Consider the following 17,632-nt stretch of genomic DNA (forward strand, 5'->3'; position numbering starts at 1 on the left):
CACCTTTTGGAATTTAACATACTTCGCTTTAATCTAATAATGGCACAACAAATCGACTTTCTGTGTAATACTGTGTAAATGAATTATTTGATCCTTTGAATTTAATGCGTTGCCCATTTGCATTTAAGCTTGCACTTTAACTAAATCACGTTTTGACAATTTTGGGTCATGTTACTTTAATCACGTTTCAACACTAATATCAGCAAAATGCTGCATACGTTCTCAATCTAATGCTTTCTTGTTGCTTGGTTTAGCAAAGTCATGACAATCATGTAGATTGCTGCGCCACAAATTGCGACAATAATGCTCTGATTTGCAATTGTTGCACCAGTGTTCAATTTACAAAAACCAAAAATCGACAATGTTTTCATCTGATATGGGATCACTTTTGGTGTTATTTTTCAGTTGAGTTTATTTTTCAACTCAGTTCCTATCACCCCCCACATTCCTCAATGCCTCAACTCCCAGCCCCACAGTAAAACCTCAGTAATCTCACCTGCGAGAACAAAGGAAGAGTGTCGTCTGGGTGGGGGATGTTTGAGAATGTGACCCCCCACCTGAACATCTGAAGACTCATTCAATAGACCCGCTGCCTTGCTCTGTAGTAGGTAATTATAATGCCTCTCAACCTGTAGTGACCTGCAAAATGGCTCTTTAAAAGTAGTGAAGAAATGGGGTCGAAATACAAAAAGTCCTGCCTAGCTACAAAAACAGATATGTTCAAACCTCATTGAATAAAGTACATAAGCAGACAAGTATAATCACATGTTAAATCAATAAAAGAAACATTTGAAGCAAATAATTATACCTACACACCAAATCACAGATCAAACAGCCAATCAGAAAGTAGGGGTGAGGGCGGGTGTGGCACTTTTCACTTAAACCAGGGGTGTGGACCTCCAGTCCTCGAGGGGCCGCGTTCTAATATGTTTTCCAAGTGACCCTCGTTAAACACACCTGCGTGAAAAGTTTTAGCTCCTTTCACGTTCCGCAGGAGCTAAAAGTTTTCACGCAGGTGCACTTAGCGAGGGAGTCTTGGAAAACATGTTGGAATGCGGCCTTTAGGACGAGAGCTTGACACCTATGACCTTTGACCATATTTTCCTAATAAAGTGGCCTGTTATTACGTACACTTGAAAATGGCGGTGTACCTAATGGAGTGTTCAAGTGATGCCACAGATTAAACAGCCAATCAGAAAGATGGGGTGAGGAAGGGTGTGGCACTTTTCACTTTAACTCTAACCTTAACCCCTAACCCTGTGTTGCAAATTTTTCCATGATAAAAAGTTAGTTTAGTCCCACCAGGAATTGAACTCAGATCACTGGGGTGAAAGTCCATAGCACTAACCACAACACTATGGACCTATGGCTCACATTGGATTAAAGGTATAGGGTGTGTTTAATGGAGCAGAAAATGATTGGGCCGTACTGCCCTAACCCAAGCTTTCAACCCTACTTTGAAACCTGAAGTTTGGCGTCATCCTACGTACAACTTGTCACCATCGGATCAAGTCTGAGATCATGGTTATGGGAGTGAACCTTCTGTTTGTATTTTTGTGCGATCCCCCCCCAAAAAAGTCAAAGGTGAAGAATGTGAACTGCTTTTATTTCTGCATTTAGGTACGTTAACACTTGACTTTTCTTTAGAAATAAAAACATCATGAGACAATAACAACAAACATGACATCCAAAGCGATTCGCCGTTGAATCAACCCAACAAACATTTTGTTCTAGTTCTGTTCACACGAACGTCAGTGCTTCAGTCAACGTTTTGAATGGCTGCATCGGTGCATACAAACTAGTGAGCAAAAACAAAAATTCTGACAACAGGAAAATCAAAACAATCACGTCTAATTTGATTGCTGGCAAACTAAACATTCATCTCAACAAAAAGTTGAGTCGTTGTCAGCAAGACCGTTTGGATTTTCAAATAAATGTTGGACGTAAAGCAAAAACTTCCCCAAAGTGGCTATTTGTGAAACTACTTGAACATTTCCAAAAATAGTTAAAGCGTTGCTGCTCCAAAATCTTTAGCAGCTAACAATGAAAACAAAGTAAAAAGCTCAAGGCACAACCGGTGTTCAGATTTGGGTGCTGTCTAATTGCTGCAGTCGACGTCAACAAAGTGGGAGTGATCCTAAAGTGCATCAAACAAGAAACCGTGTGTCACTCGCTCAAGTTGAAGCTGAGGGCCGGGTTCTCCACGATGGGGGAGGAAGGGCCGGCGCTGGACACGGCGCTGGAGGGGACGCTCGCCTCTTTGTCTTCAAAAGCACAGAAAAATCGATCATGAACACGTGACCGTAACGCCGGCGAGTCTGCAAAAGGCGGCACTCACGCCAAAGAGGCCGGCCGGGCGGTCGCAGCGACGGCTCGGAGCCCGGCGCTTGGGGGCTGTCCAGCGACGTCCGGGTCTGCGAGTCGAAAAGTCCCGACAACGCTGTGGCACATCGGTTACTTTGTAGCGTGGCGGCTATGTTGACCGGTCGGCCAATCAATGACTGGTGCGTGTGTGTACCCTTCATGGTCTTGGCGTGGGCCTCGCTGCCGCTCTCGCACACGGCGTTGAGGAACTCATCCACTTGCTTCAGCGAGAGCAAGTTGTGCAGCGTCTCCAGCGGGTAGATAGAGGGCACCATCGAGCAGCCTTCGAAACCTAAAGGGGGCGCAAGTCAAGGACTAACATGAGCTCGGACTTCTCAGAGCATGTCGAGTGTGAAGAGGTACGAAAGCATCTTATAAAAAGGAGAATGACAGAAAAAGTAAACTCATTCCATTTTAGAACAAATTCATCTTTGTCAGGCGTCCGCATCGATGCTGGAGGAGGCCGCAATTTTTCAGCAGTGCTACCGGAGGGCCACATTGGCAACCAGATGCATGACCAAAAAATAAATAAAAATCAAATATGGACAAAGTACATGCATACATGCAAAGGACATTCTTTTCCTATTTTTAAACGTTACATTTTCAAGGCATGTATAGAAGATCACCGATTTGACAACAAGGCAGAAATGGAGAAAACAGAGACACACGGATGCAGCATCAAAAGGTCGAGTGAATCAAACGGAACGGGAAAAGTCATCCCATTTGTGCATCGATCAAACTTTCTGCTCCAAACTTCAACTGTGAAAAGAGAACAAGTTGACAAAAGTTGTAGCAGTCGGTCGAAAAGACTACAAACATGGTGGCCGTCACCAACAGCTCGCTCCCTGCAATGATTTTGGCTTCCATAAATACATGACGCAAAAAAAAAGGCCATCTTTACACGAAAAAAAGTGCGATCAGCCAGCTGACACTCACCGCATCATCTTCTCTTGTTCTGCTTGTGTGACAAAAGAAAAGCCAAAACAAGAATCCACAAGTTCCAACTGTGCTACATTGAAGGAAAGCGGCCTGATTTGGTGAAAGAGTGTTGCAATTTTGTGGCTCGTGTGTTTCCTGGTTTATTCTAACAATGTGATGTTAGCGAGGAAAAGTGCACCAATCTTTGCCCCACATCCACACAACATAAAAATAAAAAAACATGCAAGACCCCTTTCCCTCAAAAATGGTGGAAAAAGAGCACAAGAAATAAAAGCAGACATACCGTTAGTCGGATGCCTGGCAAACGACACAGAAAATCTCTTTACTGGCGGCATAGACAACAGCTCTGAGGAGATAAGAAAGGTAACGGCGAGTTACTGAAGGCTCCGCCCCTTTTGGACACACCAGGAGAGACACAGAGGGAGGAAAAAGATGCTGAGCCGCCGCATGGAGGATGTCGGACATGCCGGAAAAAGGACGGCAAGAAAGCGTTGCTTCAACCAAAAACCATAAGCATCCTGAAAGTCATCCTCAAAGTCAAAAATCGTGAAAGAGCGTACATCGAAAGATGAAAGAGTTTTTGTCTTTTTGGCCACATTAACTCCAAAAGAAGGAGGAGCCTAAAGGTGGATTCTGAGAGACAGGGTTGAAATGGTCTCAATTATTCATTATAGTTTTTAATTTCGATGACTGATGAGCGTGCGCATATGATTATTTGAACATGCTTGTTACTTGCAACAACAAACATGCAAATAATATAAATGAGTGGAAATGGAATCTTTGCATTAAACTTGATGCAAGCTTCTGGTGCAAAAAAAAAAAAATGACATCACCACAACGCTCACCTGCCAGGGGAGCTGGACAGTGACAAGTTGCGCAACGATGCCCTCTAGTGGACATGAGTGGACATGACACCTTCTGGGATGCAGCGCAAGCATTTTCAAAAATCAAAGCAGCCAACGCTGACAACGTTTGACAAAAAGCACGCGACTGGCCTGCAAAAAGTGAAAATCTGAAGAGCGCGGAGGAGAGGGATGTGATTTCACGGGCCCATCGTCCTTACGTAACAATGATTCAGTTTGTTGTCCCCAGACTGAAGAGAAAAAAAAGGCACGATTGAGGCTTCCGCACAGATGCAGGTGAAGATTATTTTGCATTCGTCGCACAACCAAAGTCGAGAACCCAAGCAGGCGCGTGCAAATCGGATCTGCCGTCGGGTCAGCACCATCATCACCATGACGACCGCCACGCTAATTACCCAACAGATTGTTATGGGTCACATTGGCATTTGGGCTAAGGGCTTTGATTGCAGCGCTGCACGAAAAAAGGAGCGAAAATCAGGAGAGCATAGGTCAGCGGCGCCAACCTACCAAACATGCCAATCTGGCTGGACAGGCTGCCGGGGGACAGGGGGGGTTTTCGGTGGTGATGGTGGTGGTGGTGCGTGCGTACGTAGTCCCGCAGGTTGGGGGCGCTACTGGACACCCCCAGCATGGAGGCGCTGAAGAGGCCTGAGCTGTGAGAGCCTGTGTGACATAAGCCAGGTGGGAAGGGGGCGGGAGGGGGGTGGGGGATTGAGCGTGTTGGGGAGGGGGGGTGAAGGGTGAGCATTAGTTCATCCCACACACACAAACACCCGTGCTGCTGTTATTCACAACAAACGTTAGCTGTGAATAACCACATTAAGACAAGCCAGCGAGTGTCAACAAATAAGTTGATGTTTGGTCCTGCAACCTGCAGGGGGCAGGTGTGAGCGCAACCCGCTGAGTGCATGCGGGCAAGGTGCAGAAGAAAAGCAAGAGAAGCATCTAAAGGTCTGGATTGTAGAAAAGTTGATTTGTCCTTGGGTGGGCCGGGTGACCCCAAAATGGAGTCTGCTCCTCACTCACTGCTAAAGTATATAAATAGCTGCGAAGGGTCATCCATGACACCTGCTGCTCAGTTGACCTCCACGTGGCTGCTGACAAGCAAACAAGGTCAACTCGTGTGACAATAGACAAGTAAGCATCCACACAAGCTCTAATTTATGTGACCCCCCAAAAAAATCCATATAACATAACACTAACCTAAAACTAGACTATTGCATGACTGAAACAAAATAGAAAATTCAATTTGGAACACCAAAGTGGGATGCACGCGACAGTTATGAGCAAGAGAAAAGGTGTCAAAGCGGGACAGCGCAGGAGGAACTTGTTGCCGACTGCAGAGAAAAACACACACACGGACACACACACAAGAGAGAAAAGAGGTGCCCACCAAGGCTGCTGGCTGCTTTGACTTCGGGCGACTGGCGCGAGCTCGAAGGGTGGAGTCGATGCGACGTGCAGCCTTTGGACGACTGGCTGAGCGAAGTCTCGGAGAGGACCTGAGCGGCGTTAGCACACACACACACACACACACACGTGACTCCAAACCTACTGCAAGTGCCATGCGGGTAACGGGGGGGGGATGACGTTACCTCCATGGAGCCCGTCTTGCGGTTGCGAATGATGGGTGAGCGTTTCTGGATGTTGATTGGCTCGTAAACTTGGAGCGCCTGGTCCGTTTGGTCCTGAGAGAGATCCTCCAGGCTGCCCTGGTTTGGCTTTTTGTCTTTATTCTGATTTGGTCAGAGAACAACCGTTGTCAATTTGTTGTTCTTTTTTTTTTAGAAGACAATCCTCCCGCGCGAGGCGAGCACCTCTGAGGAGGCCGGCCGGAAGCCGAAGCCGAGCGGAACGTTTTCCTCGTCATCGCAACCTTTGACCCCCGGACTGAAGTGCAGCTCCACGTGGAAACGCTCCTCCGACGAGGGGTCCTGGCGACGGCAACGAGTCAAAGCGGCTGTTTGGTGTCGTCACGGTAACGAGCGGAGCACCTTGTTGTTGTCCTCGTACAGCATGATGACAATCTGCGTCATGTAGTTGAGCTCAGTCACAGCGCTCAGGTAGTCCATGGCCTGCTTCCATTGCTGGTCTTTTTCATCCTTCAAAGTCACACAACATCAAATTGCGTCCCAAACGAGCACGATTGTGCGGAAGGGAAGCCGTACGCACGTCAAAGAGTCCTCCGTAGCGGAAGACGCTGAGCAGAGAGTGGACGTGGCTCTCGCTGGTGAAGTAAAGACGCGTGCGGACGTGACGGCCCGGCGACATCACCCCACGCGAGTACCTGAGCGACACGGTCATGTGACGGGGGGACGTTGAGCCAGCGCGGCGGGCAGGCGGCGGTCTCACAGAGGGTGCAGCTTGTTGACAGCCTCGTCCTCGTGCGTCCTCTGCAGGTCCAGCTGGATCTTCTTCATCAGAGGGACGCAGTAGGCCTGAGCGATGTCCAGCTTCTCGGCTTTGGTGATGCCGTATTCCTGCTCGTTTGGTGGAAGAATGGACTCTCGTCAAAATGGGCATGAATAAGAAAGTAGGGAAAAAGAAAAAAACTGGATTGTGAACACAAAGCGTCTTTTGACCTGTGGTATGACGATGTCGGCCAGCGCTCGGGAGAGGCGGAAGAGCTCCAGTGTGTCGTCCAGGTCCAGCGAGGAGTTGTGCTGCGTGTCGTACTTGATGCAGTCGTAGATGTCCGGGATCTTACTGATGTCGTAGCGGCCGCTCTTCATGCGGAAATCTCGCTCCAGTTTGGACCAGCGCTGCAGCTTCAGTTCCAGGGTCTCGCTGTGGTACAGTTGTAGGTCTGTTTTTTTTTTTGGGAGGGAGGGGGGTGGGGCGTCTGGTCAGTTGCTTGTGGAGGATGCATTTCATTAAAAGTTCACCTGACGTTTGTTGTAAAACTAAATAAAGTAAATGAAATGCATTTAATCAAACCTTGGCAGCAGTCCCTTAACTCGATGCTAACACATAACGGCAAACATGCTAGACAGGCTAAGACTAGTTAGCTTTGATCTCGCAGCAGCTATACTGCACACCTTGAAAATACCTTCCATGTATTATACTGCCCCCTGGTGGCATTGGCCCACACACCATCTTTTATTTGTTGAAGGCAGGCAGGTACCTGAAGACTTGGGATCTTCCAGCCGCTTTCGAATTTGCGAGGTGAGACTCTGGATGAGTGTGTACACTTTGTCGCAGGTTTTGACCGGGTTCTGTATGATTTTCATGGAGTTCACCAGCGACAGGCTCCCTGTTGGCGCCAGCTGCGCTCCGGGGTGTAAAAAGGGAGAAATTACCTTCACGTACCAAAACGACAATCTGAGTCCTCGGTCACCTTCTGATAATCTTCTTGTGAGAAGTCCTGGTCCTTCTGCATGATCTCGTGGAGCCGGGCTTTGACTTTTTGCTGGCAGTCGGTCAACGAGTCGCTGTCGCTGTCCAGCAGCCCGTTCATATTGGCGCTCTTGACCATCTGAACCAGGATGGGCGTCAGCTCACCTTCCAGAGCGAGGAGCCCCTGCGCACGAATGGAATCGTCAACGTGTTGTTCCGACGCGAGTGAGGCGATTATGATGACCTTGGCAAAGGCGGCGGCCGTCATCTGCACGCGGCCTTCGTCGGAGGCGTAGATCTTAAGGTCGTGGCGGTAAGTGCTGTGCAGGCGGAGGAGGCCACACCCGGGGTAGCCGGCGTAGTCGCCTGCGGGGTAGCCAAGTACAGTGTCAAGACTAATGAATAAATTTTTAAAAAATGAATCAATCAAAAAAATTAAGACAATAACCCAAAAAAACGAACAAAAAAGTAAAGCTGTTCTGATTGCAGGACAAAAGGACGGACGGCGTCACTTTCAGTTCAAACGTCACGTGATCAGTGTGTAGCTGGAATTTGTCATTGACCTTTTGGCCTAAGGGATGTCTTTGAAAGCATCAAGAGAATGAAATGAAAGTGACTCAATGTGTAACCCAAAATTAAAGAGGCCATCCACCGCGTTGATTATGTACATAAATGACAGGGATGTTTGTGTAAATGGGTGTCAAGGTCATGGTAAGCTCAAGTGCTGCGGAGAAGTCAGGACTTTTTCTGGATGGAGTTAAAGCAGATTCATTCATTAGTTTGTTTTTTTGATTATTTTTTTAATTTGTTAATTTAATTAGTCATTAATTGAATGATTCTATCAGGAAACAAAAGTCGGATGAAAATCGTCATTTTACATTTTTTAATTTGTTAATTTAATTAGTTGCTAATCGAATGATTCTATCAGGAAACAAAAGTCTGATGAAAATTGTGATTTAGTTTTTTAATTTGTTAATTTAATTAGTTAGTTATTAATCGAATGATTCTATTAGGAAACAAAAGTCTGATGAGAATCTCCACCACCGATAGAAGGCCGCGAGGAAAGACGCACCTGTAAACACGCTAACGGTTAGCAAATTTACAGTCGGCTTCAAAAATTCTTTGCTGCTTTACGCGCTCGGCCGCGGCAACAATCCACAGCAATCCGCGAGCCGTTAGTGAAGCGTATTCAAAATCAGGACAGCAAGTCAATTAGTGGAAAGATGAAGAGCGTGGCGAGGAGGAGCGGCGTTAACCTCAGCTCGCTCTTACCAAAATCAATAGGGGACTCGCAGCCGAGGGCCCGGTGGCGACCGGCTAGTGGTTTACACCGAGCAAAGACCAGCCAGGAGAGAAGAACAGAGTTAATAGCTGGCGACACTGTGTGATGGCGGAAAGGGGGAATCATTATTGTTATTTTTTTTAATTGTGTGTTGCTGGTGGAGCTTTACAGCAGAGAGTCTGTGGTGAAAAATGCGCTTGTGAGAAAAAACTTTTTCCAGTTCTGGAAGTGAAAGGTGAGAACTGAATGTTAGCTTGTCATATCAGATGGGGATGAGAAGAAACTGTCAGCAAGATTTGAAAGCAAACAGATGCAACGGTAGGAAAAAAACAACGCCAGCTCAACCCGATTCCCCTCCCCGACCCGAAGGTTTGGCCCGTACCTTGGCCTCCGGGGTACATGCAGCGAAAGGCTCGACCCAGCTCCTCGGCCTGGACCCGGCCGGCAGGCGTCAGCTCGCCGCCCCACTTGAGGACCAGCAGCAGAGACGGGCTCTCCCTCTTGGAGTCTGAACAACAAACGGCATTCAGGATTTGGGGGCCGAATATTTGCAGTCATACAGTGCGTGATGTGTTTGCCGTTTGCCAAGAGCTGGAAAATAACGGCAAAACCTCATGAAAGACTTTGTGTGTTAAACGTCGATCGGGATTTGCTCTGAGAAGCAACACGCTTCTCTTGATGTCATAATTGCATTACGTTTCGTTTGAGAAGAAAAATAAACACAGCCTGCCTTTGCGTGCTACAAATTGAAAAGCCTTCCATCCCTCATCCGAGGCTGTCGAGAAATATACATACATATTGTTGTGAGAATACAATTGTCGACATTACCTTCCTCTTCGCTGGAGGCTTTAGGTTGTCCGTGACGCAAGTACGTCAACTGGACTTTCCTGTTGATACCTGAGAAGTGACCATACCTGGTGGGGAATAAACACACACAGGCGGGGGGAGAGAGAGCGGCAAAACAGTGTCATATGCATCTATGGCGCACACACACACACACACACGTAAATGAAATTAGTTGAAGCATTCCCGTGACCCTCGATGGTGTTGTGTCGCGTTAATGATCAAAAGAGGCTGCAGACTAATGAGTGTGTGCTTCTTTATGATCTGATCCAACAGGCGAGCGGCTGCCTGGATGATGACGGACTGCGGTGGGCTTCAAACAAAAGCCTCTGGCAGGTGGCGGCCACTAATGACACCTTTGCGCGTGTCTGACTGAAGCGCAAATTCAAATGGCTGCTATTCAAAACACGAAGCGCCATAAAAGTTTGGGACCTTTGCTCGTCGCTAATCGCAGATAGCTGGCTCCGACCAGATGAACGATGGAGATTAGCTGATTTAGAGTCCACGTGACGAGGACGGCATGCACACGCAAAAAGGCGACACCCCACACATGGTCGACGTGCACGCTTCCGCGTTTGACATGTGCACGTTCCCGCGGGTGCCTGCATGTGTGTCCTGTTAAAGGCCAAATATAATTAATGGGAGGTGAGCAAACCATTAGGAACGAGAGGACACATGCGGGTTCCTAATATTTTGCACGTCAGGTGGGCTGAAGGAGGGAAGTAGTAAATCTGCAAACTTTCGAAAAGGACAAAAAAAAAAAAAAGAAAAGGGAGAGGATGCGTACTGAGTGTCAATCAAGCTGGATTCCCTTTTGGAAAGGAGAAATAAGGGGAGGGATGGGCAGAGCAGAAAAAGGAAGACAAGATGAGAACATTAAACACTGCAGGACAAAAGGTGGCCAATGATGAACGGACAATTTGGAGATGAGTGGATGATGGCATGAGCCGGGACGGCGGCAGAGATTTGCATCCGTGTGTTCTCACATCTCCAGGACGGTCTTGAGTTGCTCCAGTTTGGACTTCTTCTCCTCAATCTCACAGTCGTTATGTTGGCCAAGTTCCAGCAGCAGCAGACGAGCGATATCCAGCACTTCCTAGAAAAGGCCCGCTCTTATTTCAAGCAAGTCAGCTGTCGCCATATTATTTGTCTTGTGCAGAGAGTAAAGAGGATGAATAAAGTGAATGGCATATTGTCTATGTGCGTTGCTGCATTGTTTGTGTTCAAATCCAACAGCATGAAGAAAGGATTCTGTTGCCACCATTTACCATCCATAAGAGAATTTTGTATTATTATTATTTTTTTATCAGGCAAGTGAATGTAGCTGTATAATAATAAAAAAAAGAAAAAAGAAAAAAAAGGGGGCAAGTGACAGTTTGTAGCTGTGTGTAAGAAAAAAAAAAAATAAGTAAAAAGTGTGCCAGCTTACCTGAAGCTGTTTTGGTTTTTTCAACTTGAGCTTTCCTGACTTGTAACCTCCACACTTATCAAACAACTCGAAGAATCTGTGGGGGGGGGGGGGCATACAGAAGAATGCAAATATGAATACAAATTAAAAAAGACAAACAAAAGTTAGCTTGCAGCCAGAACTCACAGAGGATGTCGAACCTCCATTTTCATCTTTTGCTTTGGTGTGCGATCGCCATGGCGAATGATGGCGATCACACAGCGCAGCTCCATCCTGTCACAAGAGGAAATGAGCTGAAATGAGCACATTGCAGGAAAAGACGCGTAAACACACAGCAGCCCAGCGCCATCATTGCGTGATGGTTCAAACTCTAAAAGTACCAGTCTCTCATTTTCATAATTATTTTTGTTGCTCCACTATAGGAGAAAAAAAAAAATCATTCTAGTTAAAAATATTTTCACCAAAATTTGAATATCACTTTTGGGGAGACATGTATAAGTTCTCTGTAGGAAATATAATAAAATAATTTATATTATACTATAAAATATAAATAAATAAAAATCATATAAAATCATTTCATATAATAATTTGATCATATTTCAGGCAAAACGCTCATTGTAGTGAGGCAAATCTATTTGGAGCCTGACTGTCCGTACATGGTTCCTGAGGTTGTGGGCACAATGGGGATGTCTTCGGCTTCCATCGGGATGGACCAGGGAATGTGGAACTGAGGGGCCAACTCTCTCATCACCATGTTTCTGTGAAGGCAAAAGGGGGAAGAGGGGGGGGGCACTTAATTAAGCCTAAAGCACATTTGTGCGCAACTTGCTTTGTTTGTTTTGAAATCATTTGTAAAGCATCGAAGGAATTTCCTCAACACGTGGCGGCGGCTTCCGTTTACACCGTGTTGTCGTTGTCACGTTCACGAGAGCGCTCGAGGGGACAGCGTAATAAATCACAAGGCAGCTAAGCCGCAAAGCTGTCAGCGCCATCCGCTAATGAATCACGACACACTTGCTGCGAGGCTCGCAAAAAAAAAGAAAATTAGGTCCTGCAAGTTTGAACTTATTTAGGAACGTAAGTATGATACTGAACAAATTACCAATATCATCAGTGGCATGCGTTGATTAACAGGAAAAAAATACATTCTTCTAAAAAATATGTGCATGCAATATTTCATAGCAACAACTTAAAAAATGTTGAATAAATTTTTTTTACATAATATTTTTTGTATTGATGATTGGAAAAATACTTTATCATTCCAATATATGCAGTGCCGAGTAAGATTCTAGTTTTGGTTAGCAACAGAGTTCAAATGAGTTTCGCCGTTAACGCGATCAAAAGTGCGGATGAAGCGAGGTCACGACTTACCCGAGCACCTTGGCACAGTCGTCGTAATACTTCATGGAGTTTTTGACGAAGCTGAAGCCGTTGACGTCGCAGACAAACGAGTGGCCGTTGGCTCGGAGCAAGTCGAAGCCGCACACCGTTTGCTGGTGTCACAAGCGTGCAAACCGGGATTTACTCACAAGCAAGTCGAGAATGCAGACGACGACGCGGCCGCTCACCTTGAAGGCCAGGCAGACTTTTCGGGCGACCAGCTTCTCCATGGCGGTCAGCATGACGGGGTATCGGATCTCCTTGCCCTCGCTGTCTCGCTCCACCTTGCCGTCCAGCGCCGGAGACTTGCGGGCCTCCGCGTGGGCATAGTCCGGCCCCACGGTGTACACCTGACAGAATTGCAGAGAGGTGATGCAAGAAAATAAAAAATAAAAAATCACAAAGGGCCACCACGGTACCTTGACGTCCGTGCCGTCCGTGGGCATGAACTCCTCGTAGATGTACGAGCCCGTCTTGCGAACGCTGGTCTCCGGGGAATAGACGCTGCTACGACTCCCGATCTTCGAGCGGCCGAGGTGGAGAAAGAAAACAAAATAACAACTTCCTGTCATCCATCATGAAACATTTTCGGCTTACCTTTCGAAAAAGTCTCTGGCTGCCGCCGCCCGCTGACGTCGGGTAGTAGATGTAGACGTTGTGGTCCTCGGCGCACACGGGCTTCTCCACAAAGGGTTTGGGGAAGACCTCCCCGTTGACCTCCACGTGGTCCTCGGCCTCCACCAGGTTGCACTCTGAAAAGCGCTTAGCTTTCAACAAATCGGGACAATGATGTTGATTTTTTTTTTCCCTCCTAAGCGTTTGTTTACCTTCAGGATTGTCCGGATTTCGGTCGAGCACGCCGTAGCGAGGTAGTTCGATGCCCTCTTCTTGGAGAATGCGGTACACTTCCCTCCGGTCTTGGATGAAATACTGCATGTTGAGGTCATTGATGAGAAGAGGATTCCTGAGTTGAGCGTATTCCACAGCTTTGTCCAGTGGGAAACCTGCACCATCAATAAAATAAAATAAATACAAATAAATACATAAACAAATAATATGTAAATAAATAAAATACATTCCGATTCTCATTTTGCCAAATACTCAAAGGCCACCTTTGGAGTGAAAGGAGATGAGGCAGTCGCACAGCGGCCATTTGTCCACGGGCTGGTCCAGGATGACGTCCTCGGGAAAGACGACCACCTCGATGTAGTCGAACTTGCAGAGGCGCTCCAGGATGTGCGTCATGGGCTTGGACTTGGACTTCTTCATCATGCAGCAGATGCCCACCACGATCTGTCGCCCGGACGGCTGAGGGGAAAGAACGCGACAGCTCATAAAGTACTCGACCATCGTAAAATTCAATTTAGACGACTCGACTTTTTTTTTTTTTTTCAAGGGTCAGGTATATTTTTTGTCCAATCCAGCTGCGACTTTGAGTGTGTGTGGCTTTAAGAGGTGGGGCCTGTCCGGTGAGTGACGTGGGAGGCAACAAATGAGAGAGGAGAATGGATTGTTACTGGTCGATCCCGACAAATCTTCTGTTTCAACTCACCGACTCTTCGTCTTCCACATCTTCCTCTCGGAACATGTCGATCTTTACGTCCGCCTCCATTGGCCGTTTGTCGACCTCGTCGTCGGAGAAGTCGGCGCCGCCCCGCTTGGGACCATCCCCGCCGTCTGGCCGCCGTCCGTCACGGGATTGGGACATCACGTGTGCAACATGTCCAGGTCCCGCTCACGTTTTGATTTCCAGATATGTCCCGCTTCCCGAGGAAGTCGCTGTGGAAATTACAAAGACATTGTCTGTGTGGAGGACAGCAAAGTTGTGTCCCCAAAATAGGACACGTCGCAGCTCCTTCCAGGTTCCCTCTGGCGGCACAAAAGCAAAAAGAGTTGAGCAATTTTATGAACATTGCCACATCCATCCATCCGTGCGTGCGAAACTTCACTTTCACAAGAGAAGAAAAGCGCCACTGATCAACATTGTGAAAGAATTCCTGCTTCGCACAAATATTTGCTGAAAATCACAAAGAAAAGTGCAGCTACATAACTTCTCCAGCTGTTTTGTTCCAGCTTGACTTATCTGTGTTTTCACGTGTTTATGGGCCGTGTGTACGTAAAATTAAGAGTGATAATAGATATGGGTCACAGAAAAAATAATCAAATAAAAAAATAAATCAAATAAAAAATAAAACAAATGGGTGAGTGAACTTGACAAGGCGTACAAGGAAAAAAAAAAACCTGAAACCAGATTTTGCACCATGTGACTCTTGCTATTTAATCTGGCTTTGATCTGCACGGCAGTCAGTTCCTGGATGAAAATCGAGTTAACGCGCACAACATGAACGAGTGTGGCGTGAGAGACCATCCGGGTCCCACGGGAAAAATACTAATTCACTTCATTTGTCGGGAAATTCTTCCATATTATTTGCAACGATACATTTGTTCAGCAAAGTCGAGTGACTTTGTCACCTGACGTCTTGCGTGCAGCGCATACACCAAACACAAATACACACGATGCAGAACTTGCTGATTGTGCAAAATGCCCCTCCTACACACAAACACACCACTTGTTAACAGTTCAACCTTGGTGGAGGTCTGCCTGTGTTGCTCCAGTGACATATCTCAAATAATCTGCCGCTGACCTTGGCGCCTATAAATAACGGTGAGAAGCGGGCCAGGCCAAGATCGGTGGGGGAAATGTATATAGAGCAGCTACGCTAACCAAAAGATAAGTCATTCCGACTTAGCTTTGAGGTGACGACAAGTGCTACTAAAACTACGAGGAGCCCCTTTTGGCGGGGCTGAGCAGAGATAAAAAACAAATGGAGATAAATACCTGTATGAACTTTATTGAGGTCGCATTTGTGACCTTTACCTTAGGGACAATCCAAGTTCTATACAAATAGTTTTGAGCGTGATTCGATTTTCCTTTTGTCCTGAGCCGCAAATAGCGTCGTGCTTCTCAATACCTAAATTAGCAAGATGACAGCAAATGTTCCCTGGTGTCACCATCGAGGGTTTTTTGGGGGGTCTGCGTTAGTTAAAAATTCTGCCTTCGAGAACAGATTCTGTTGTGAGGAACTCGCCATGGACACATCTGAGAATTGAAATGATACGAAGGCCACCACAATAAAAGCTCCATCGCCACCATCGGCCTTTACCTCGAACACAGGAGTCAGCAATGTCTGTCCCCCAATCACTGAATGAGATGCCCGTCTGGAGTCAAGTTTGAAATCTTTGTTCCTTTTGACAGGACAATGAGTTGAGTCATGTGTTGATCTTCACCAATGCAGAAAATGTCTGAAAAAAGACGGGTTTTTATTACAAGCAGGATCAATAAACGTGTCTTTAACCTTTGAGACCTTCTTTGGAAGGAAGGCCGAGTTAAATTTACGAGACTCTTGATTAGATGACAGCAATGAACTTTCAAGATGTCACCGCAGCTCATTTCTAATCAACATGAACTCAAGATAGCCTACGAAGAACGCAAATGATTCATCAGGGTCACTTTTCGTCTGAAAACGGGAACTATTTGCTTAGCTTCACTCAGCATGGGAAAACTGTTAGTTTTAAACGGTTTGCTGGTTGATTTTGTTAGTAACCCCCACTGTAACGTTTAAGGTGTACTTGATCCGGAATCAAGATGGTATCACATCCTTACTTATGGCGGTTGGATATTTCAAACGGGCGCCCAGTGCGGTTCACGTGAGCTTTATAATCGATCGGGGGTAAATCTCACGAAAGGGAGCCCCACTTGATCGCAGCAGGTTGTGCCGTGCTCCAAATGAATGAGCGTGGGAACCGAAAGCGTTCACAACATAACTTCCTGACTCCAACTTGCGTCCGTGGGTGTCTTCAGTGTGTTCTTTGTGAGGCTTTCCCACGTATACGGCGGCGACGTAAACGCAATTCGATTAAACTCAATTCTCTTCCGACGATTGGCCACCGATGGGCTGAAAGGACTTTTGGTTCAAATGAGCACCACTTACCCGCAAAAAAGGTCGTAAAAAGAGACCCCGCCGCGTCCACTTCCTTGTTTCTGCCCCCCTCTGACCCCTCCCTGAGTGAAGTGGACCCGAGGGGAACCTGGCGAAAAGTTCACGTCCGGTCAACGGCTCAACAGCCTCTGAGCACCCCCGCGCTCAGCACCGGCGCGCTAACTCGCCCTCCGGCTCACCACCACTCTTCCCCCGACCTTGCTGCCTGCCGCCGGGGGGAGAGCGTCGCCGTCCCCGCGACGGTGCTGCCACCTAGTGTCTCAGCGTGGTGAACTGCAACAAAAAGTCAATCACTAACCGGCGGCCCGCGGGCCTAACTCGGCCCACCATGTATTTTGAAATAAGAAAATGAATCCTTCATAGTTATAATATGGAAGTATTATATTATTATAATCGTTAGCATCAACCCTAGTTTGGATACAGGTGGATGGACGGATTATAATTATTGTCATTACCATTATTATTATCATTGTCATTATTATAAATCATATAATTCTATTGTCATTCATATTATATTTATCTTTTTTTATCATTATTGTTTTCCCTCTCTCCATTTTCTATACCATTTCTGCTGTTCATCACAAGCCCTTACATTGATATCCATCATTTCTTTTTTTCACTTCTCTTTGACTGACACATACCCACATGCCAGCCAGACTAGCTGGTACGGCTAATGCGAGCCTGGCGCACCGTCAAGAAAGTGCGGAATGGTCGTCGGTCCCATCATGCAACGAGGCATGAGAAGCCGGTCTGTGCCGCTTCATAAGGAAGTAAGTGTTCTCAACAAGCTGGTAACGTAAATTATCCCTCCTTCCTTTTCATACTCTATCACCGCCTAGCTGCATCCAAATGTGTGTGTAGGGGGGTTGAGGGGGTTACTAATATTATGTAACCCATATTTAAAAAAATTGCAATACTGTATTCGGAATGAAGGCCGCAGTGTTTTCGGAATCTGCCCCTTCAGATAATCAAGTCTTTGTCATGTTCCAGAGGAGAAGAAACCGAGGTCGACAGGTCCGTTCAAAAAAAATCCTAATTCAAGTTTTGTCTGAAACCTTCAAGTAGACTTTGAATTGCAATATCTCAATTAAAGTGCAGTCCTCCACCAAGACCAAAAAGTTGTCTTTTTTGTGTTTGTTAGACAGCAAAGGATCAAGACTGTGGATGAGCGGTTGGCATATCGAGCCCAGTTCAAAGGTCATGACGATTTTGAGAA

General features: G+C 46.5%; 1 protein-coding gene across 4 annotated transcripts; it reads right to left on the minus strand.

Moving 5' to 3' along the window:
• Positions 1-1,587: 1,587 nt before the first annotated feature.
• On the minus strand, positions 1,588-16,663 carry ppip5k1b (diphosphoinositol pentakisphosphate kinase 1b). 4 transcript variants are annotated; one of them, XM_061283374.1, is made up of 31 exons: positions 16,408-16,663; positions 15,580-15,718; positions 13,968-14,194; positions 13,528-13,723; positions 13,243-13,419; positions 13,013-13,167; positions 12,835-12,936; positions 12,604-12,765; positions 12,407-12,528; positions 11,692-11,793; positions 11,222-11,308; positions 11,057-11,132; positions 10,614-10,723; positions 9,613-9,698; positions 9,167-9,292; positions 8,775-8,819; positions 7,747-7,868; positions 7,504-7,686; positions 7,291-7,432; positions 6,749-6,972; positions 6,519-6,646; positions 6,339-6,453; positions 6,161-6,268; positions 5,984-6,100; positions 5,762-5,902; positions 5,560-5,668; positions 4,674-4,829; positions 3,587-3,649; positions 2,519-2,656; positions 2,339-2,440; positions 1,588-2,264 (listed from the first exon to the last, which is right to left on the minus strand). In XM_061283374.1, exons 3-31 carry the CDS (start codon positions 14,121-14,123, stop codon positions 2,167-2,169), a joined length of 3,648 nt encoding a protein of 1,215 aa, XP_061139358.1. In that variant the 5' UTR covers positions 14,124-14,194; positions 15,580-15,718; positions 16,408-16,663; the 3' UTR covers positions 1,588-2,166. The 4 variants fall into 4 exon arrangements, with proteins under 4 accessions (XP_061139358.1, XP_061139360.1, XP_061139361.1 ...); XM_061283376.1 differs by lacking the exon at positions 8,775-8,819 and having other exon boundaries at positions 16,408-16,662; XM_061283377.1 differs by lacking the exons at positions 3,587-3,649; positions 4,674-4,829 and having other exon boundaries at positions 16,408-16,662.
• Positions 16,664-17,632: the final 969 nt, after the last annotated feature.

The sequence above is a fragment of the Syngnathus typhle genome, linkage group LG7 (assembly GCF_033458585.1).
Source record: "Syngnathus typhle isolate RoL2023-S1 ecotype Sweden linkage group LG7, RoL_Styp_1.0, whole genome shotgun sequence".
NCBI lineage: Eukaryota > Metazoa > Chordata > Actinopteri > Syngnathiformes > Syngnathidae > Syngnathus > Syngnathus typhle.

Excerpts from the sequence above, each read along its gene's own strand:
- ppip5k1b (XM_061283374.1), bottom strand. The coding sequence starts at position 14,123 with ATGTCCCAATCCCGTGACGGACGGCGGCCAGACGGCGGGGATGGTCCC. Across the intron at positions 12,529-12,603 it reads AAGTCTGCCTGGCCTTCAAG|CAAACGGTGTGCGGCTTCGA; the intron begins GTGAGCGGCCGC and ends TTGTGACACCAG. Across the intron at positions 6,454-6,518 it reads GTCAACAAGCTGCACCCTCT|GTACTCGCGTGGGGTGATGT; the intron begins GTGAGACCGCCG and ends CGTGTCGCTCAG.